The 23424-nt window shown below is 47.6% G+C and overlaps 1 protein-coding gene across 1 annotated transcript; it reads right to left on the reverse strand.

Annotated features, from left to right (window-relative positions):
• Positions 1 to 754: 754 nt before the first annotated feature.
• On the reverse strand, positions 755 to 21810 carry LOC142257860 (fibrinogen-like protein 1). Its single transcript, XM_075330111.1, has 6 exons — positions 21733 to 21810; positions 21511 to 21532; positions 21279 to 21370; positions 17599 to 17719; positions 1200 to 1385; positions 755 to 1102 (listed from the first exon to the last, which is right to left on the reverse strand). Exons 1-6 carry the CDS (start codon positions 21799 to 21801, stop codon positions 792 to 794), a joined length of 801 nt encoding a protein of 266 aa, XP_075186226.1. The 5' UTR covers positions 21802 to 21810; the 3' UTR covers positions 755 to 791.
• Positions 21811 to 23424: the final 1614 nt, after the last annotated feature.

Raw genomic sequence — 23424 nt, forward strand, 5'->3', positions numbered from 1 at the left:
ATCCTGGCTCAGTCCAGCCTTGCATGACACTCTCTGCAGCATCCTTTTACCGCACACCTGGGCCCTGGGACAACATCTCCCCTACCCGTGGAGGGGATATCATCCTGCTGCCCCACTCTATCAGCCCCGAGCGTCCCATATCCAGGCAGCGGCGGTGCTACCAGCTCTAACTGCAACCCATGGGTGGCGTCACTGACAAACTTTCCCCCCTGTATATATACCCATCCTACGGTTGTGAGGATGGACGGCCGCACGAGCCCGGGTTCGGCTACCACTCGAGCCACAGTATCAAACCCGGATACGAGCAGCCTTTGCAGTGGTCCAGCCCCCGTCCGCAACATTTGTGCACAGCTCACACCTCCACACCAAGACCAAGGTTTAGTCAGCTATCACTGGCAACAACCCAAGCTGAAGGAAGAGTACTTACAGCAGAGTGAAGTGGACAAATCAGAGCAGCTGAGGTAACTCAGGAAGGAAAGCCTAAGGAGACCGAAAGAACTGCTTAACCCCTGCAGCACCGGACCAAAGAAAATATGCACAGCGAGCTGGAAATCAAAGCAAATCCAACCAGTCCAACTGTGCTTGTGTTATTCTGACATCTGAAACATAGGAGACCACTCTCTATTGTGGTACCCCAGTGACATATGGTCGAAATACTCACTTGCCTAATAATTGTGCACACGGTGTATAATATATTTTAGACTTATTTATATGTAAAATTTAAATGAAATAATAAGAATATTTGATTTTAAAAGATTTTAATGACACAAATTACTTTATAGAGTTAAGTGTTAATTCTTCTGTGAGTGAATCAGATACATTTCGCTGAATTTCAAGGACTCTAAATTTCTCCACGATGGCCAAGACACATATGACCTCCAGTACAGATGTTCTGGTGCTGCGTGCCAAGCGCCATTCAGATTTGCCAATCCGCAGGCGTTAAACCACCAGCCTGCTTCGTATAGTTGACTGCAGCTCTGAAACTTTATGTCAGTAAGGCCACACCTTTGGTTACACTTGTCGTGGTAATTATCCCAAGTGCTGAAATAGCTGCCATGCTGGTTATGTCTGGGAATTTTTGCAGATCCAAGGAAAGCATCTCCTACAATGGAAAATATGGGATATGTTCTTCATACTTGACAATGTTTTTTGCCTTATAAAATATGGTTTTCACAATTTTTACCGATTAATCCGCTCACCTGCTGTACCCGAATAATTTTTTGCCGACAATTTATAGAAATTATTAGCATTTCCAATTGTAAAGGATCCGTATTCGGCATAGGCTTCAGCCCCAGAAAAGTCCCCCAGGCTGATGCGCAGTTTGCAGGGTCTGTCTGTCTGGTGCGTCATGGCACGAATGTGCTTGAGTCCAAGCCAGTGTTCACCTTAAACAATAAAAAAGTCAATTTGTTGAGTAATTTGCCATAATTTTAACTCCTTACCGAGACATACCAGCTCCCCGTTTTTAATGCGGGCTCAGGAACTGAGCAGATGACAGCTCCATTCAGCCTGACGTATCAAAATATAAAATTAACCCAATTAGTAAGTGGTGTAAATCAAAAAGCCTGATTTGTGTTTTTTGGCAACAATGCCCAAAAACCCCCAAAAACTACTGAAAATAAATACTATACAGGAAAATATCTTTTTGTACGAATTTCCTTTTTTTCCCCCTTTTGAAGTAAGAAAAAACTAAGCATGCTTGGTATCATTCATAAAATGAATGATGTCCTTCAAAAATGCAACTAGTTCAGTATAAAAAAACAGCCTTCATATGCTAAGTGGAGAGGAAAATAAAAGAAGTTGGAAAAAGAAGAGAAAAAGCAAAGGGGAGTTATCACAGTCAATATAAAATATTCGGCCGATAAGACGTCAGAGCGCACTGCTTTCAGTGCTCAAGTAGATTGAAAATGGGAGTGATAGTCTTAAGGGTGCTTTACACGCTGCGACATCGCTAACGATATATCGTCGGGGTCACCTCGTTAGTGACGCACATCACAGCGTGTGACACCAAGGAGCGACGATCAACGAGTGCAAAAACGTGAAAAATCGTTGTTTGTTGACACGTAGCTCCTTTTCCAAATATCGTTGCTGCTGCAGGTACGATGTTGTTCGTCCTTAATGCGGCAGCGCACATCGCTATGCGTGACACCGCAAGAAAGACGAACATCTCCTTACCTGCGTCCACCAACAATGAGGAAGGAAGGAGTTGGGCAGCATGTTCCGGCCGCTCATCTCCGCCCCTCCTCTGCTATTGGACGGCTGCCGTGTGACGTCGCTGTGACGCCGCACGAACCGCCCCCTTAAAAAGGAGGCGGGTCGCCAGCCAGAGCGACGTCGCAGGGAAGGTAAGTCCGTGTGATGGGTGTTAGCGATGTTATGCGCCACGGGCAGCGATTTGCCCGTGATGCACAACCGACGGGGGCGGGTATGCTCGCTAGCGATATCGGTACTGATATCGCAGCGTGTAAAGTACCCTTACGTCTTTGAGTAATACAGTGGAACCTTGGTTTACGAGAACAATTCGTTCTGGGAGTGTGCTTGTAAACCAAGTTACTCATCTAGCAAGGCAAAATTTCCCATAGGAAATAATGCAAGCTCAGACAAATCGTTCCACAACTTGTTCAATGTCCCATCCTGGTCGCCTATTGTGCCATTCCACACACACACAAACACACACACACACACATTATGCTCACCTTACCTTCCATTCCATCGCTGGCCTCCTGATTCTTGTAGTCCGCAGGTACAGGATGTGTATCGGGTAACCATCGCGACCAACGCCGGAGCATCCGCTGCCAGCGCACTGACGTCAAAGGCATGAGCCGCTTGCCTCTGATTGGTTAAGCGTGCTGCCTTTGTGAAGCAGCTGACAGCGGAAGTTCCTCTACCCGATACACATCATGTACCTGCAGATAACAAGAACCAGGAGGCTGGCGATGGAAATGAAAGTAAGGTGAGCATAATATGTATGTGTGCATGCGTGTTTGTGTGTGTTTGTGCATGTTTGTGTGCTTTTGTGTGGACGTCAAGAGCGGGTCAGAACGCGGTAAAAGTACGGAACCGGAAGTGTGTGCGGTGAGTATTTGCTCGTACAGCAAAGCTTGCTCGTAAACTGAGTTACAAATTTACAGCAAGCTTTGCTCATATAGCGAAATACTAGCACAACAAGTTACTCGTAAACCAAGGTTCCACTGTAATCCAAAGATTACTCAGTATGATACATAGGGAAATGCTGTAGCTGCATAATCTGTGAATTCCATAGTCTAACATATAGACCACTCACAAAAAGTTAGGGATGTTTGGTTTTCGAGTGAAATGTCAGGATGATCCTAAAATGCCCTCTAACTTTTCAGGTGAACTTAATGTGACCTTCTCAAAACTTTTGGATTCACATGTCCAACTGTTCAATGTTTCAGGACTTTTTTGCATAACTTGTTCTCTAACAAGGAGCTTAATGGCAAAATTCACAACAGGTGTTTGACCCATGAAGCACCCAATACATTTCAGGGATTCAATTAGAATTGATGTTAAACAGTCCTTTTCATCACGCTGTTCACATTTTCACATCAGGAGACCAAGTCTAAACCAACAATTGATCAGCTTTGCGAGGCTTCAAGCAGGATTTTATCAGACGCAAGTGGCCACTGAGCTTAGAGTGTCACAGAATGTGATCAGCAGGTTGTATAGAGACACAGAGAGACTGGAAGAGTCACAGAAAGGCATAGAATTGGACATCTTTTGGCCACATCTCACACTGATGACTGCTTCATAATGAACAATGCCCTGCAGAACCAGATGATAAATGGCACACAACTGCAAGTATAAGGTGGCCATAAAATAACCTAAGGTGTTTGGAGCCATGTGCAGACTGAACCAGTGGACAGAATTGGCTGAAAATTAATATGTATGCTATTCAAGGCTTGGGGAAACGGAAGGCATCTTAAAAAAAAAAATTACTAGCTTACTTGTTCAATATGGCTGCCATCATGCATGGTGATCATGTTCATCCTATGCAGAACATGCTCGACGCTTGCATGTAAAATGTCTGGTGGGATGCTGTGCACTTCCAAAATGATGGAGTTTTGAGGTCAGCCAGGGTGTCGACATTTCCCCTATAAACACGGTCTTTCAAGTGTCCCCACAACCAAAAATCACAAGGATTGAGATCGGGCGAATGCAGTGGTCATGTGTGACGCCCTGGACTAGCCAAGTAGTCACATACATAACACCATACACCCCCCCCACCCTAGACAGTTACAACAGTTAACCAAAACCCCTTGTTGCCTCCCTCCAGGGTCTGATGTCCACACCAGGTGGGGCGGAGCCAGACAGTTGGCCCCACCCACCGAGGAGTTCACAGGCCTGGAGGCGGAAAAAGGCAGTCAGTTGAGAGTTCAGTTTAGGAGTTGAGGAGAGTGGAGCTGAAGGTGACAGCTGAAACACTGCGTGTGCCTGGGTAGGAACCCAGGCACTGACAGCAAGGTTGGCAGACGGTGGTGGCCGTCTGCAGGAGTTAGCGGAACTCTGCAGAGCCGTAGGACCGGAGTTGGGCGGTGGCCCACCGGTACCGAACCGGGGAGCGTAGTGAAGCTAAGCACACAGGCAGGGCCATCGGACCCCGACCAGGCTTGGAGCTGCCGACAATAGTCAAATCCGAGTGTGACAGGAACCCCAGGGGTTTCCCAACAACCAAGTCCCGTTAGAAGGCAACCGTCTGCACCGAGAGGATATACAGCCACCGCCACAGGCTAGAGATCCAAGGGCCAGCGCCTGTGGGCAAAACGGGCTCCTACGGCACCTATACGCCGGGGAGCAGACTACCGGTGGGCAACCACAGGAGTCAGAACATTCTAACAGGTGCAGGGAAAGACAGCCACCATCAGCCATCCGGGGAGAGCACAACAACACTGCAGCCGTCTGCGGGACCCATCCATCCGGCCGTTTGGTTTACCAGAGACTCTGTCATTGATTGTCTGAGTGAGTACACCAGTGCCGGCACCGCGCCGCGCTGACCCTGCAACCCTGCACCCCCAGCCATCCAGCCTCCCCGTTACACCACCGGGCCCCGGGATCACCAACCCCTACCCACGGAGGGGACAACATCCTAGCTGCTCCCTACCATCTCTCCCGGGATACCCGTCACGAGCAGCGGTGGTGCTAATAATCACCACGACCCGTGGGTGGCGTCACGAACAATCTCCCAAACAAACCACCCCTTTTCACGCACGGGTGAGGAGCGCTGCTCGAGTCCCTGGGTCCGGCCCACTGCTCGAGCCACCGAGCAGCAGCAGCAGAAGCCCCGGACCCGAGCGAGGCGAGCGCGTCCCCTCCGCCCGCGAAAACTTGGTGTCAAGAACAGGATAGAACCAATCTACCTACCGGTAGAAGTGCGCCTTGCAGTCCCCACCGGTGGCGTCTGGCCGAAAATTTTGAAATTACGCCATCTTTTGGCGCGAAGATTTCCCGCTCAAGCGTCTTCCCCAAGCAGGGAAGGCGCGAAAGCGAAGCCCTGCCCCCAAAGAGGAAGTGCTAAAAAAGAACCAAGGAGGGATGGGAAAAAGATGTCTGCGCCCGACAGAGCAGTCGGAGGAGCGGCGGTCGCAGCCGCGGCGGCATGTAACTAGTGCTGCAGCGTGCAGGGATGCCAGGACTCTGCCAAAACACGTTCCTGGATCTAGTCGCAAGATGTGCCAGGAGCTCCAGGCCCAAGTCCACTTCATGCTGGCGAAGGAGATGAAGGGTCTGGTCGCAACCGTTTGGGCATCCGGAGTGGAGGTGGTCTCAGAGGAACGGGTAAGCGACCCACGCCCCTATGTCCCTGAGAGATCGGTCGTTACGGCTGGGGGGCCCGGCCTGCTGCCGTCCACCATGCTACCTCCCTCACTGCCCATGCCCATGGCCAATGCCCCGACCGACCTGTTACCCCTGCTACCGGTAGCGGAGCCCGCAGCGTCTATGGGAGAGGGCCCATACCTGGGGCCCCCGGGCCTTACCTTTGTCACCACCCTGGCACCCGTCCCGGCTTCCATCCCGGCCGCGACGGAGATGACGACGGCCCCAGCAGCCCGCCCGGCCGCAATGGAGGCGACCCTCGCACAGAAGCCAGCACCGCAAGTCCTGCTGACCGCTCCCAGACACCCGGCCTCGGCTGAGGCACGGCGGGGATGCAGCTGCCAGGAGGCAGAGCAGGCCACGTCACAGCGGGGTCCCTCATTACCGAAGGTACCGGTCATTGCTGGCACGGAGGGCCTCTGTCTGGGCCCATCCCCCACTCCGCCTGAACTGGAGCAAGCAGAAGGTGCTCCACACCGGGAGCGGCAGCAACAGCAAATGTGCCGTGGGATTGCTGTGTAAAGAAGAGGAAAATAAAAGCCTTTGTCCCCGTTGGGATCCCCAGCACCGTGTTTCCGTTGAATAATCAATCCGAAGTTTCACCTGATTATTCCGGTCATTGCCGGCAAATTGTCCCCGGAGGGACTCTATGTGTTTTACCGCCCACATGAGAAACTGCTCATGGACATGGCCGAGAACTTGCAGGCCACCCACGAACTTGTGGGCTTGTAAATAGTTTTGTGGGCCGTTTTCCGTCCGTGCCGTCTCCGGAGAGGCAGATTGGAGGAGGGACCCGCAGCGGAGCAAACTGGGGTCCGGCCACCACTGGGACCGGTGGCCATCCTCCGGGGGTCAGGGGTCCCCCTGGACGTGGGGTCCCCTGAAGTGACAGCCGGGTGCGAGATACCGTACCCGTTCCCGCTCGGGTAACCTGGACCAGGACTGGGGTAAAGGGGTGCTGCCCATTTCTTAGGGGCAGCATCAAGGTTTAGGTTAATTGGGTGGGAGAGCGGAAGAAAATGAACCCGTCCGTAATAAAAATGTTAATGTTTGAAATGTTAAAATACCGTGTCTTCCGTAAGGGAAGAACTAAAACATGCTTATGTTGAATGTTGATATGTTAATTTATCTTTTGCAGAAAACAAAATAAAACCGGTAATGGACGGGCAGCCCGCGGACGGTCTGCATTTTACCAAGGGGGAGTGTGACGCCCTGGACTAGCCAGGTAGTCACATACATAACACCATACACACCCCCCACCCTAGACAGTTACAATAGTCAACCAAAAACCCTTGTTGCCTCCCTCCAGGGTCTGATGTCCACACCAGGTGGGGCGGAGCCAGGCGGTTGGCCCCATCCACCGAGGAGTTCACAGGCCTGGAGGCGGGAAAATGCAGTCAGTTGAGAGTTCAGTTTAGGAGTTGAGGAGAGTGGAGCTGAAGGTGACAGCTGAAACACTGCGTGTGCCTGGGTAGGAGCCCAGGCACTGACAGCAAGGTTGGCAGACGGTGGTGGCCGTCTGCAGGAGTTAGCGGAACTCTGCAGAGCCGTAGGACCGGGGTTGGGAGGTGGCCCACCGGTACCGAACCGGGGAGTGGAGTGAAGCTAAGCACACAGGCAGGGCCGTCGGACCCCGACCAGGCTTGGAGCCTCCGACAATAGTCAAATCCGAGTGTGACAGGAACCCCAGGGGTTTCCCAACAACCAAGTCCCATTAGAAGGCAACCGTCCGCACCGAGAGGATATACAGCCACCGCCACAGGCTAGAGATCCAAGGGCCAGCGCCTGTGGGCAAAACGGGCTCCTACGGCACCTATACGCCAGGGAGCGGACTACCGGTGGGCAACCACAGGAGTCAGAACATTCTAACAGGTGCAGGGAAAGACAGCCACCATCAGCCGTCCGGGGAGACCACAACAACACTGCAGCCGGCTGCGGGACCCGTCCATCCGGCCGTTTTATTTTCGGTAGACCATATGCGACAGTTTTGTGCATTCACTGTTCCATTTAGATAAAAATGCGCTTTGTCGTGTGACGCCCTGGACTAGCCAGGTAGTCACAGGTAGATCCCCTGCACAAACACCAGCCCCTAAAAAGGTATCATCAGCCAACCTAAAAACCCTGAGTCACCCCTCTCAGGTCTTGACGTTCACACCTGGGGGCGGAGCCAGGCTGTTGGCCATGCCCTCCAAGGAGTTCGGATAGCCTGAGGCGGGAAAAACACAGCAGATCTGTTGGAGAGCCCCGTGAGGGAAGTAAAAAGGAGAGGAGGTGAAGTGAAGTAGAGAGGAGTAACGTCTGCCAGGGATCTGGGTAGGAGCCCGGATACCCTGTGGCCAACAGGCAGACGGTGGTGGCCGCCTGCAGGAGCCGGGAAGACGGCTGGTGGAACTGTAAGGGACCAGGACAGGGTAGTGGCCCGCCGGTACCGAACCGGGGAACCAACTGGAAACCGGAGCACCAGGAGGGGTACTCAGACCCAGAACGATGTCCAGAAGCCACTGGACCACGTCAAATTCACTGATTGAGGTCTGGACCTTAGGTCCTTTCCCGTCCCAAGACCCGAAAGACGGCAACAGCCCACCGAGGGGGATAGAAAGCCACCGCACAGGCAGAGAGATCCCACGGGCCAGCGCCTGCGGGCAAACGGGTTCCCCGACACACATAAAGCCGGGGAGCGGACTCCCGTCGCTGAAGCGAAGGAAGTCAGCATTCTACTACAGAGGTGCAGGAGAAAGGCAGGAACCATCAACCTGAGTAAGGGGCAAAGCGCAGCCGGCTGCGGGCACCGACCACCATCCTTTTGGTTTACCAGAGACTCCAGTGTATTTATAATAGTGAGTACAACAGTGCCCTCGGGCAGCGCATCGCACCGCACCATCCTGCCCGTACCTCACAACCACCGGGCCCCGGGACCATCACACCCTGCCCATGGAGGGGTCAACACCAGGCTGCATAACACCGTCCCCGGGAACCTAGTTAACGGCAGCGGTGGTGTCCACATTCACCACAACCCGTGGTTGGCGTCACAAACTTAACCCCCAAACAACCGCGGCCTCGGCCGTGAACCTCCCCACCGAACACCACCCCTCACGTAGCGCCAGCATCCCTTCAGAGCGACATGACCCCCGGGTCCATGAGGAGTTCGAGCCACCCACCGACGAGCACGGATCCGAGCACCTCGGCAGCCGGCTCCCCGGGGCGGTACAGTCGCACCACAGAACAATCCATGGCCAGTTGCAATCCACTTCCACTCTCGCTAGAAACATGAATGCAAATGTCATGCGAGTATCATTGTCACGAGGAAGAAGTTGTTGATGATAGCTAATTTTGTACGGGTATGCCTGTAAGACTTTTCGGAGGACTTTCCACACTGTGTTGTACGGGAGCCCCAATTGCCTGGAAAAACTGCATGCTCTGCTGTTCCCAGCAGGGTTGTTCGTGCCCTGTTCCATGACGGCAGTGGCAATGTCCTCCACAACCTCTCTGCTTACCAGTCATTGCCCGCACCCTGGTTTAACATCTGTCTCAGTGAATTGACAGCCATTGGACCACTGTGTGTGTGAAGGTCTTTCAACGACAAAAGGCTCTCAGTGCAGCTGTAGCATTCCTGGCATTCTCATAAAACAACCGCACTAACAGTGCACGATCCGGCAAAGAGACAGGCATCTTTCAGACTGAGTTGCAAGGCGCGATCACTGTACAGCATAAAACATTTTTCAAGATGCCTTCCATTTCATCATGCATTGAATAGCATACATACCAATTTTCAGCCAATTCTGTCTGCTGGTTCAGTCTGCGCACAGCTACAAACACCTTAGGTTATTTTATGGCCACCTTATACATTTAAGAGAGGTGAGAGGCATCCAAGTGTCACATTAGACAGTCCAAATCATTTACATCAGTGTGGTCTGCGTGCTAGACGACCTGCAAGGTACCTGACCACACCACCAGGCACACACATCATATAAGCTAGACAAGGAACCAGGAGACCTCAGTGCTATAGCTGTATAGTCACTCAGTGTGATATATAGGGAAGTGTTGTACCTGCATAGTCAGTGTGATATATAGGAAAGTGCTGTAGCTGTATAGTCACTCTGTGTGATATATAGAGAAGTGCTGTATCTGTATAGTCATTCAATGTGATATATAGAGAAGTGTTGGAGCTGTATAGTCACTCAGTATGATATATATAGGGAAGTGCTGTAGCTGTATAGATAAAGGTACTTTACACGCTGCGACATCGCTAGAGATCTCATTAGCGATGTGAAATTCTAGATCGCAAGTACGATCTTTCGAGATCGCACATGCGTAAAATGACCTATGTACGATCTCGAAAGATCGCACTTGCTATCTAGAATTTCACATCGCTAATGAGATCGCTAGCGATGTTGCAGCATGTAAAGTACCCTTTACTCAGTGTGATATACAGAGAAGTGCTGTAACTATATAGTCACTCAATGAGATACATAGGGAAATGCTGTAGCAGTATAGTCACTCAGTGTGATATATAGACAAGTGCTGTAGCTGTAAAGTCACCCAGTGTGATCTATAGGGAAGTTCTGTAGTAGTATAGCCATGTAGTGTGATATATAGAGAAGTGGTGTAGCTGTATAGTCACTCAGTGGGATATACAGGGATGTGCTATAGCTCTATAGTCACTCAGTGTGATATATAGGGAAGTGCTATAACTGTATAGTCATTCAGTGTGATATATAGAGACGTTTTGTAGCTGTATAGTCACTCAGAGTGATATATAGAAAAGTGTTATAGCGCTAAAGTCACTCAGTGTGACATATAGGAAAGTGCTGTAGCTGTATATTCACTCAATGTGATATATATGGAAGTGCTGTAACTGTATAGTCCTTCAGTGTGACATATAGGAAAGTGCTGTAGCTGTATATTCACTCAATGTGATATATATGGAAGTGCTGTAGCTGTATAGTCCTTCAGTGTGACATATAGGAAAGTGCTGTAGCTGTATATTCACTCAATGTGATATATATGGAAGTGCTGTAACTGTATAGTCCTTCAGTGTGACATATAGGAAAGTGCTGTAGCTGTATATTCACTCAATGTGATATATATGGAAGTGCTGTAGCTGTATAGTCACTCAGTGTGATCTATAGGGAAGTGGTTGAGCTGTATAGTCACAAAGTGTGATCTATAGGAAAGATCTGTAGCAGTATAGCCCTCCAGTGTGATATATAGGGAAGTGGTGTAACTGTATAGTCACTCAATATGATATAATGCAAAGTTTTGAAACTGTATAGTCACCCAGTGTGATATATGGGAAAGTTCTGTAGCAGTATAGCCATGCAGTGTGATATATACAGTACAGACCAAAAGTTTGGACACTCCGTCTCATCTCTAGAATAACTATTAAGAGGAGACTTTGTGCAGCAGGCCATCATGGTAAAATGGTTAATCAGCTAGAAGTCCAAATTTAAGTGCACACTTCATTTGAACATGATTACCATAAACTCAGCACTGGGATCAACCCCAGCCAAGTAGGAAGTGAGTAAACACCACAATAAGTTTCAATATATTTAATTTTTATTCTCAATCAATTTCATTTAATTACATATATACACGAGAGAGTCACGCTCCCCGGGCCCCGACGCCGTTCCCCACTCACCGATCCGTTCCCCTCAGCTACACGTCCTCCTCGGCACCCTCCAGGCTCCTGGTCTCCCTTTCCAGGTGCTCCTCTGCGACCCAGGACACCCTGTCTAGCTCCCCTGCATCCTCGGCACCGCTCCCTGCTCTGGCCGCCGGCACTCGGGTATTGCGTAAGCGCATTAGGGCGCGCGCGTGCTCATTGACCTTCTCTTAAAGGGCCAGTGCTCCTGAAACAGGATATTGCCTAAGTCAGGATTAGAGTATATAAGGAGCTTCCTGCCATGAGGGCTGCGTCTGTTCTGTGAGTTCTGTAGCTAGGAGTCCAGGTCCCTCCTTCCTGTGTCTCCTTCTAATCTTGTGTCTTCCAAAGAACCAGTCCTGCCAAGCCTAACCTGGTCCTGTCCACAACCTGTCCGAGAGGTCCTACGGAGACTGTCCTGCCAAGCTATACCTGGTCCTAATCACAACCCGTCCGAGTGGTCCTATGGGGACTGTCAGCTGAGACTCCACCACCTTCTCCAGTCTCAACCCGTTTCCTAACCTCGGCTTCACCCGGTGACCTCTGCCTCCTCTACCGGTTGGACTCTGCTCTCATCTAACGGCTCTACCCGGCACCGGTACCTGGGCACCGTCATCTAACCTGGCACCCGGAACTCTAGGTCCCCAGGGACTTCCTCATTCCAGCTTCTGGAAAGGACTCTGATCTTATTCCGCTCTGTGCTTCGGCAACCGTGTCCCTGGTCCCTTTGGTGAGGTTGCTGGATTATCCCAGTCTTGGGGTAGCTCTGCGCTGCCTCACCGGAGGTGTCCGGGGCATGGCCCAGAGGATCCACCACCCAGACGCAACAGAGAGCCACTTGGGGGGCGCAATGCAATCCAGATATAAAAAATACAATTCTGTCTACCATTAAGTAGAACACTCTATCTATATGTATAATAATCACTATATATCAATAAACTTCTACAGCAAAGATTATTATTGCATATTATGATCTATTCAAGATCAGTAAGTATATAGATTAGTGATTCTAATACCCAGTATTTAGTGGGGAATGACATATACACTGTATATAGTGGAAAAGGATTATATAAATATATCTAATCCATAACCATTTTTGTAAATTCGGCTATATGGAAAGAATCAATTGCCTCAAAACCGCACATATGGTTAAATCACCTATACAATAAGGCCAATAGACACTACTGCCACCTAGTGTCCATTGTATCAATTAAACCTATTAGTATTATAATGCAGGCAGTGGCGGCTGTAAGTTCCATACCACAATCTAACATAGATGTTGAAAATATGTTTCCCAAATCTCGTTCATATTAAATACATGATAAATACCTGGATAGATGAATTCCTAGATAGAGAATCTGTGGCCGCGCGTCCCACCACCCCTGACGTACGTTTCACCGCTCGCTTTCTCAAAAAAGGGTGTGGACACTAGGTGGCAGTAGTGTCTATTGGCCTTATTGTATAGGTGATTTAACCATATGTGCTTAATGGTAGACACAAATGTATTTTTTATATCTGGATTGCATTGCGCCCCCCAGGTGGCTCTCGTGTTTATATGTAATTAAATGAAATTGATTGAGAACAAAAGTTAAATTATTTGTAACTTATTGTGGTGTTTACTCACTTCCTACTTGGCTGGGGTTGATCCCGGTGCTGACTTCATGGTAAAATAGCTGCTAGGGAACCACTGCTAAGGACAGGCAACAAGCAGAAGAGACTTGTTTGGGCTAAAGAACACAAGGAATGGACATTAGACCAGTGGAATCTGTGCTTTGGTCTGAGGAGTCCAAATTTGAGATCTTTGGACCCAACCACCGTGTCTTTGTAGAAAAGGTGAACGGATGGACTCTACATGCCTGGTTCCCACTGTGAAGCATGGAGGTGTGATGGTGTGGGGGTGCTTTGCTGGTGACACTGTTGGGGATTTATTCAAAATTGAAGGCATACAAAACCAGCATGGCTACCACAGCATCTTGCAGCGGTGTGCTATTCCATCCGGTTTGCATTTAGTTGGACCATCATTTATTTTTCAACAGGACAATGACCCCAAACACACCTCCAGGCTGTGTAAGGGCTATTTGACTAAGAAGGAGAGTGATGGGGTCCTACACCAGATGACCTGGTCTCCACAGTCACCAGACCTGAACCCAATCGAGATGTTTGGGGTGAGCAGGACCCCAGAGTGAAGACAAAAGGGCCAAAAAGTGCTAAGCATCTCTGGGAACTCCTTCAAGACTGTTGGAAAACCATTTCTGGTGACTACTTCTTGAAGCTCATCAAGAGAATGCCAAAAGTGTGCAAAGTAGTAATCAAAGCAAAAGGTGGCTACTGTGAAGAACCTAGAATATAAGACATATTTTCAGTTGTTTCACACATTTTTAAGTATTTCATTCCACATATTTTAATTCATAGATTTGATGCCTTCAATGTGAATCTACAGTTTTCAGAGTCCTGAAAATAAAGAAAACTCTTTGAATGGCAAGGTGTGTCCAAACTTTTGGTCTGTACTGTAGGTAAGTTCTGTAGCAGTATAGTCACTCAGTGTGATATGTAGACAAGTGCTGTAGCTGAATAGTAACTCAGTGTGATATAAAAGGAAAGACTGTAGCTGTATAGTCACCCAGGGACGTTCTGTAGCAGTATAGTCATGTAGTGTGATATATAAAGAAGTGCTATAGCTGTAAAGTCACTCAGTGTGACACATAGGGAATTGCTGCAGCTGTATAGTCACTCAATGTGATATATAGGGAAGTGCTTTAACTGTTTAGTCATGCAGTGTGATATATGGAAAAGTGTTGTAGCTCTAAAGTCACTCAGTGTGACATATAGGAAAGTGCTGTAGCTGTATATTCACTGAATGTGATATATATGGAAGTGCTGTAACTGTATAGTCATTCAGTGTGATATATAGGTAATTGTTCGAGCTATATAGTTACACAGTGTGATCTATAGAGAAGTTCTGTAGCTGTATAGCCATCCAGTGTGACATATACAGTGCAGACCAAAAGTTTGGACACACCTTCTCTTTCAAAGAGTTTTCTTTATTTCCATGACTCTGAGAATTGTAGATTCACATTGAAGGAATGAAAAATATGAATTAACACATGTGGAATGAAATACTTAACAAAAAAGGTGAAACAACTGAAAATATGTCTTATATTCTAGGTTCTTCAAAGTAGCCACCTTTTGTTTTGATTACTGCTTTGCACAGTCTTGGCATTCTCTTGATGAGCTTCAAGAGGTAGTCACCGGAAATGGTTTCACTTCACAGGTGTGCCCTGTCAGGTTTAATAAGTGGTATTTCTTGCCTTATAAATGGAGTTGGGACCATCAGTTGTGTTGTGCAGACGTCTGGTGGATACACAGCTGATAGTCCTACTGAATAGACTGTTAGAATTTGTATTATTGCAAGAAAAAAGCAGCTAAGTAAAGAAAAACGAGTGGCCATCATTACTTTAAGAAATGAAGGTCAGTCAGTCCGAAAAATTAGTAAAACTTTGAAAGTGTCCCCAAGTGCAGTGTCAAAAACTATCAAACGCTACAAAAAAACTGTCTCACATGAGGACCGCCCCAGGAAAGGAAGACCAAGAGTCACCTCTGCTGTGGAGGATAAGTTTATCCGAGTCACCAGCCTCAGAAATCGCAGGTTAACAGCAGCTCAGATTAGAGACCAGGTCAATGCCACACAGAGTTCTAGCAGCAGACACATCTCTAGAACAACTGTTAAGAGGATACTTTGTGCAGCAGGCCTTCATGGTAAAAAAGCTGCTAGGAAACCACTGCTAAGGACAGGCAACAAGCAGAAGAGACTTGTTTGGGCTAAAAAACACAAGGAATGGACATTACACCAGTGGAAATCTGTGCTTAGGTCTGATGAGTGCAAATTTGAGATCTTTGGATCCAACCACCGTGTCTTTGTGCGACGCAGAAAAGATGAACGGATGGACTCTTCATGCCTGGTTCCCACTGTGAAGCATGGAGGAGGTGTGATGGTGTGGGGGTGCTTTGCTGGTGACATTGTTGGGGAATTATTCAAAATTGAAAGCATACTGAACCAGCATGGCTACCACAGCATCTTGCAGCAGCGTGCTATTCCATCCGGTTTGCGTTTAATTGGACCATCCTTTATTTTTCAACAGGACAATGACCCCAAACACACCTCCAGGCTGTATAAGGGATATTTGACTAAGAAGGAGAGTGATGGGGTGCTACGCCAGATGACCTGGTCTCCACAGTCACCAGACCTAAACCCAATCGAGATGGTTTGGGGTGAGCTAGAACGCAAAGTGAAGGCAAAAGGGCCAACAAGTGCTAAGCATCTCTGGGAACTCCTTCAAGACTGTTGGAGGACCATTTCCGGTGACTACCTCTTGAAGCTCATCAAGAGAATGCCAAGAATGTGCAAAGCAGTAATCAAAGCTAAAGGTGGCTACTTTGAAGAACCTAGAATATAAGACATATTTTCAGTTTTTTCACACTTTTTTGTAAAGTATTTCATCCCACGTGTTAATTCATAGTTTTGATGCCTTCAATGTAAATCTACAATTTTTAGAGTCATGAAAATAAAGAAAACTCTTTGAATGGGAAGGTGTGTCCAAACGTTTGGTCTGTACTGTATATAGGGAAGTGCTGCAACTGTATAGTCCCTCAGTGAGATATATAGGAACGTTCTGTAGCTGTATACTCAGTGTGATATCTATACGGAAGTGCTGTAGCTGTATAGTCACTCAATGTGATATATAGTAAAGTTTTGAAACTGTATAGTCACCCAGTGTGATATATGGGGAAGTTCTGTAGCAGTATAGCCATGCAGTGTGATATATTGGGAAGTCCTGTAGCAGTATAGTCACTCAGTGTGATATATAAGGAAAGGCTGTAGCTGTATAGTCACCCAGTGTGATAAATAGACAAGTGCTGTACCTGTATAGTCACTCAGTGTGATATATAGGGAAGTACTTAGCTGTATAGTCACTCAGTGTGATATATAAGGAAAGGCTGTAGCTGTATAGTCACCCAGTGTGATGAATAGACAAGTGCTGTACCTGTATAGTCACTCAGTGTGATATATAGGGAAGTACTTAGCTGTATAGTCACTCAGTGTGATATATAAGGAAAGGCTGTAGCTGTATAGTCATCCAGTGTGATATATAGGGTAGTTCTGTAGCAGTATAGTCATGTAGTGGGATATATAAAGAAGTGGTGTAGCAGTATAGTAACTCAGTGTTATATATAGGGAAGTACTTAGCTGTATAGTCACTCAGTGTGATACATAAGGAAGGGCTGTAGCTGTATAGTCACTCAGTGGGATATATAGAGAAGTGTTGGCGCTGTATAGTCACCCAGTGAGCTACATAGGGAAGTTCTGTAGCTGTATAGTAACTCATTGTCATATACTGTATAGTGAAGTGTTGGAGATGTATAGTCATCCAGTGTGATATATAGGGAAATGCTGTAGCAGTATAGTCACCCAGTGTGATATATAGGGAAATGGTGTAGCAATATAGTCACCTAGTGTGTTATATAAGGAAGTGCTGTAGCGGTATAGTCACCCAGTGTGATATATAGGGAAGTGCTGTAGCTATATAGTCACTCAGTGTGATATACAGGGAAGTGTTGGAGCTGTTTAGCCATCCACTGTGATATATAAAGAAGGAGTGGAGCTGTTTAGTCACCCAGTGTGGTATATAGAGAAATGTTGTAGCAGTATAGTCATGCAGTGTGATATATAGGGAAGTTATGTAGCAGTATAGTTATGCAGTGTGATATATAGGGAAGTTCTGTAGCAGTATAGTCATGCAGTGTGATATATAGGAAAGTGATGTAGCAGTGTGACTGAATATTTTTTATTCTTCACATATTTCAAACAAGGCAGGCAATTTTAAACCCCTTGGTGTGCTCTCTCCTTTTTCCAACCAACTAGCAGCTTTTCAGTATTGCAATTGGCAATGAATTTATTCAATGCCATTTGACTTTATGAGAAAAAAATTGCCTATTTTTAAAATATCCACTTATCTCTAACAATAACAAAATAATTCTACAAAAATGTAGTCGATGAATCAATTGTTTCTCTACAATGCCAGCCTTTTAAGTGTTCCCATAGAGTTGCTAATGTTTTCTTCCATTACCTCGAAGATTTCCAAATCCGTTTACATACTGTGCCCATGTTTTAAAAAAGTCTAAATCATCTTCTCCGTTGTGCTTTTGTATAAGAGTCCAGCCACCATTTTTAGACATTTTGCAGTAAACCTTAATGGGAAGTATAAATATAATTAATTGTAAATCTTAGAATGATAAATTAAAAATGATGTCTATCATAAAATTGCTTAGAAAATTCGGTTAGTATAACATTTCTATGTTTTGGTCCCATTGACAACCACCATTGTGCTAAAATAACTTGTCAATCAGAGAATTGGGTGGTGGGTCTGACCTGTAGGACTTACAGTTTCCAACAGAGGGTTCCTGAATACGTTTCTTGGCTGAAGAGTCAAATGAGCATGCTTCACTCTCACCACCTTCAGACTTATCACATACATCAGGAGGAAGTGAGAGAGTGGCATAGGGAGGTTGTCACGCTCCCCGTGTCCCAGCACCACTCCTTACCCACTGATCCAATCCATGTGTCCACCAGTCATGGCTGCCGCTCCCGCTCCTGCTCCCCTGAGTCATGCTCCTGGTCTCAGGAGTCTGACTTTGAGTATTGGCCTCAGGATTCTGTATAGGACCGGGCCGCGCCCACTCTCCTGGTCTTATAGGCCCAGCACACCTGCAGCAGGAAATGACATGAGGCTGTGCTGGGTATATAAGACTTGCCTTTCCATAGGGGCGTTGCCTGATCAACGTGTCCTTTAGCTTGTCTTTAGAGCTAGATGCTCAGGTCCCCTTGTGCTCTCTCCTGTGACTGTTTGTCTTTTGCTACCGGGTACCTCTGCCTGTTTCCTGCATTATCCCATAGAACTCCGTGATCTTGCTGACCCGGTTATAACCGTCCCGGCCACGTCAGTGCTCCGGCTGCCGTGTACTCTGCCACCTGGTGGCGTACTCGGTCCAGTGGATCCACCTCCTGGGCCCATCAGTCCTCCAAGTCCTGACAGATTGATCAGGCCATGGATCCCGCTGGAGCACAAACATCGGAGCTGGCCGAACTACGCCAGGAACTGGTGCAACAGCGTGACACCTTACACCGCATACTAAAGTTCCTGACGTCTGTGGACCACCGGTTGTACACATTACAGACTGCCGCCTCGTCTCGGTCCACGCAGCAAACGGCGTCCGGATCTGAACCTGCTGTCTCCGCAACCTCGCAACTTCGCCTCGCTGCTCCGCCTCGCTATGCTGGGGACCCCAAGAACTGCCGGGGGTTTTTGAACCAGTGCTCCCTGCATTTCAAGTTACTTCCTCATTTGTTTGTCTCAGACCAGGCTAAAGTGGCGTTCCTGATGTCACACTTGGAAGGCGAAGCTCTAGCCTGGATTAACCCCCTGTGGGAGAATGAGGATCCAGTGACCACTGACATCCGGGAATTCCTGCACGCTTTCCGAGGTACATTCGATGAACCCGGACGTGCCACCACGGTGACCTCTTCGCTCCTCCGGCTACGCCAAGGGACCCTGACCGTCGGCCAATACGCCATCCAGTTCCGCACGCTCGCCTCTGAGCTGGGCTGGAACAATGAGGCCTTGACGGCGGCCTTTTGGGAAGGACTCTCTGGCCGCGTCAAAGACGAGCTTGCTGGCCGTGACGTTCCACGCACCTTGGACGCCTTAATATCTTTAGCCACCCGGATTGACCTCCGTTTCCAGGAGCGAACCAAAGAGGTATTCCGGGAGAAGCTACCACCCCGTCACGCCTTGTCCCCGCAGAGGCCTACCGCTCCTTTGCCCCTGCCTTCCTGTGACATGTTCCCGGAACCCATGCAAATAGACCGGCTGAGCCAAGCCGAGCAACGCCGCGCAGAGCGACTCGCCCGGGGCCTGTGTTTCTACTGCGGAAGCGGTTCTCATCTGCTCCGCTCTTGCCCGGAGAGACCAGGTAGACCCCAAGCCCAAGGGATGGTGGGAACCGCCACCCTTGGTACCGGAATTCCTTCAGTCCCGGTTACACAGACTGTCCAGGTCACGACCGAGAAGACCCAGTTCACGGCGGAGGCTCACATTGATTCGGGAGCAGCGGCTAATTTCATCCGACAAGCTACCGTGGATCGTTATCGGATACCGGTCATCCCGCTTGCAAAACCCCTCTGGTTCGCCTCCGTGGACGGAAAACAATTATACGACCCTGTCCGGTACACCACCGAACCCGTGAGACTTCGTATTGGTACCCAGCACACTGAGACTATTGCGTTCTACGTCATCCCGAGAATGACTCCTGCGCTCCTGCTGGGTCTGCCCTGGCTGCGACTACATGACCCTGACATCAGTTGGCGCTCTGGGGCAATCTCTCGCTGGAGTCCCTCGTGCCATGATACCTGCCTACAGCCTGTTCCTCGGTCCCTGTCACCTGACCCTATCATGGCTCAAGAAGAGGAGAATCTGACACAGTCCAGCGCTGTACCACAGCTCCTGGCACTTGTGCCTGTGGTGCCACCAGAACCGGAAGTGACGGCGCTCTCCAGCGTCGTTCCACCGTCCCTGACGATTGAGACTCTGATGCCAACGGCTGCCGGGGATGAGTCCCTGTCCTGTGTCCGGTCCGAGACGCCCGGGCCGGTTGTCCTCGCTGCCAGTCCTGTTTCTGACGGTCCTCCTCTTCCCGTTGCCCCCGTTGCCACTGCTGGGAGATCGGCTACGCGCCGTGCAGCTAAGAAGGCGGTACGGGGTCAGCGGTCCTTCCCCGCCTTTGCGTTGGGTCCCGATCCGGTGTCTCGATCCGGGGTGCCCCTGGGGTTCTGTGCTCGGAGGGGGGGGCTTAGAGGGGGGGGTACTGTCACGCTCCCCGTGTCCCAGCACCACTCCTTACCCACTGATCCAATCCATGTGTCCACCAGTCATGGCTGCCGCTCCCGCTCCTGCTCCCCTGAGTCATGCTCCTGGTCTCAGGAGTCTGACTTTGAGTATTGGCCTCAGGATTCTGTATAGGACCGGGCCGCGCCCACTCTCCTGGTCTTATAGGCCCAGCACACCTGCAGCAGGAAATGACATGAGGCTGTGCTGGGTATATAAGACTTGCCTTTCCATAGGGGCGTTGCCTGATCAACGTGTCCTTTAGCTTGTCTTTAGAGCTAGATGCTCAGGTCCCCTTGTGCTCTCTCCTGTGACTGTTTGTCTTTTGCTACCGGGTACCTCTGCCTGTTTCCTGCATTATCCCATAGAACTCCGTGATCTTGCTGACCCGGTTATAACCGTCCCGGCCACGTCAGTGCTCCGGCTGCCGTGTACTCTGCCACCTGGTGGCGTACTCGGTCCAGTGGATCCACCTCCTGGGCCCATCAGTCCTCCAAGTCCTGACAGAGGTGCAGAACCTGCATAATCAGTGTTATTGTGAATTGATCTGTGATATACTTCAACACAGCACATTAATAACAACATTTTTTCATTTCTTCCTCCAGGTGTAAGTGATTTATCTGAAGGCAGAGGAGAGTGAGTTCCGACACTGCTGGAACAGCACTGGCACCGCTGGAACAGCACTGACACTGGAGGTCAGTATAAGTGTTATTATTTTATAAAGCAGTACAAAACAGATTGAGAATGGGTAGTCCAAGTAGTGGACAACCCCTTTTACACAAAGACAGCATTGGATATAGGCGTAATATTAAAAGGAGTTAAACTCTAATTTTCTATCCTTAAAAAAGGGCAAGAATTCTATTGACCGGAAAACGAAATGTAGTATTTCTTGGGTTTATCGTGTATATTCCACTGGTAGCGGCATTATTTCTTTCCCATATATCTGAGCAGTCATATCCTACAGGAATGAAATACAATGTATTAGGAAAAGTCAAATTATCCGCAAATCAAAAACATAATAATTTACGTATATTTTACTTTTGAAATCTACATACTAGAAAAATGAATTTCAGAATTTCTTGATTTTCAATATCTTACCTTGAGCCACCGGAGATGGAGCCTAAAATTGCAAAACATGATTATTTAACAATTTAAAAGATTGTCATAATTCAGAAAATATTTTTTTTTACCTTATTTGATAAAACTATCCAAAGACTTTTTTATGATTCTAAATATAATTGGCACATTTATATTTTTAAATAATTTTACATATAATTGTCTGACAAATTTAGTTTAAATTTGGGGGGAAAAAGGACTCACCTTGGATATAGTTTGGAGGCAATAAAAGCTTATAAAAAAGAGATATCTGAATAGGTTTATGGATCCCATGTTTCTGTTCCTAAAAAATATAAAAAAGTTTTGTTTTTTAAATTACTGCTGCATTGAAAATAAGAGTAGTTTCAGTTTGTGAATAATTATCCAAAGATACAAGTGAAAGGGAGGTGCAGAACCTGCAGAATCAATGTGATTGTGAACTGATCTGTGATATACTTCAATACAGCACATTAATAACAGCATTTTTTTCATTCTTGATGCACTGTGAAAAATAAGGGCAGTTTAACGTCTTCATGACATATGATGTACATTATTTGTCATACAGTATGTCAGTTCCCTGACTTTCAAGCGGGCTTGCATGCCAAATCCGCATCTTTCCCAGAAAATGATGGCTGATTAATTCAGCCATTATCTGCCTCTAACAGGCATGGGTGGAGCTCTTGAATATCACTGTTAGAAATGACAGTGCCATTTAATGCACTATAGCAGGGGGGCACATCATTCCAGTGGGGTGCACCCATGATATGATTGCGGGGCATCGACAGGTTGCCATAAAAGCCAGCGATCTGCTGAAGACCCCTGTGCTTATCATGCTGATTCCCCTTTTAAAGCTAGCATTAACTGGCATTGATAGGACACCATGATCTTCACTATACATAACAATGCTGATACACTGTGATGTAAAGTAAAAACGATCAGATGATCGCAGGTTCAAATCATCCCCCCATTTTGCCCAATTAAAAATAAAACAATTTAAAAAAATATACACATATTTCGATATGTTGCATTTGATAAACAGCAAAAAGAGAAAAAAAATTCAGAATTGTCCCAAAAGTCTCAAAACAATTGTGAAATTGTACTTTTTTTGCCATTGCAACATACTTGGAATTTCCCAATTTCCAGTACATCTCATGATAAATATATGATGGGGCTCAAAAGTACAACTCCTCACACAACTGTGTCGATGGAAAAATTAAATGAAAAATGAATAAAAATATGGCTCTCGGAGTAAGGGGAGAAAAAACAAAAGCACAAAAATGGAAAATAATAATATGAATTAATTTTGGCAATAAGTTTCTTTACAATATTTCAAAATTTGTTACAATTTAAAAACTGTAAATTCTAATTCTTGGACAATAATTTGATTTATTTTGCAATTTTTTTATTTGGAATTTTTAGTCACTAAGACCATGTCACTAATTGGCCCAAAATTGCCCTAAGCTAAGTCTTATTCCATGTGCTTAAAGCTACAGAAACAACAAAATCTTGAAGACTGTCTTCCAGACAATAATTTCCCGTCTAGTCTCGGTTTGTGTCTGCGCTGAACTAAGGAAAAACGATTATGACCCTTCCAAGACGAGATTAAGGTGAAACCTACACAATATACAACACAAAGGTAAGGAGACCGGGCACCGCTATTCCCCTGGTAACAGTGGCAGGGAAGGAAGGGGCAGGGCAGCCTAGGTGGGGAAGGAAGGGTTCTGAATGCAGAGTCCAGTGTGCAGTGAGATGTGACTGGAGAAAGAAGTCTGAGGTGACGGGGCAGAGTGTGTAAGTGGTGCAGTGGCAGAAGAAGTGGAACAGGGTTCAGAGTACAGCTACTAGGGGGTTAACGTATGTCCCCTGCAGGCAAGGGCAAGTTACCGGGGAAGGAGGAAACCGTCAGCAAGCAGTGTA

Source organism: Anomaloglossus baeobatrachus, chromosome 12 (assembly GCF_048569485.1).
Source record: "Anomaloglossus baeobatrachus isolate aAnoBae1 chromosome 12, aAnoBae1.hap1, whole genome shotgun sequence".
Taxonomy (NCBI): Eukaryota; Metazoa; Chordata; class Amphibia; order Anura; family Aromobatidae; genus Anomaloglossus; species Anomaloglossus baeobatrachus.

What these genes read in the sequence shown, in the direction of transcription:
- LOC142257860 (XM_075330111.1), bottom strand. Translation starts at nt 21,801, where the DNA reads ATGGGATCCATAAACCTATTCAGATATCTCTTTTTTATAAGCTTTTAT. An exon ending in TCCATCTCCGGTGGCTCAAG is followed by an intron (nt 21,371 to 21,510) that starts GTAAGATATTGA and finishes TCATTCCTGTAG; the next exon opens with GATATGACTGCTCAGATATA. An exon ending in ATACTACATTTCGTTTTCCG is followed by an intron (nt 17,720 to 21,278) that starts GTCAATAGAATT and finishes CTTCCCATTAAG; the next exon opens with GTTTACTGCAAAATGTCTAA.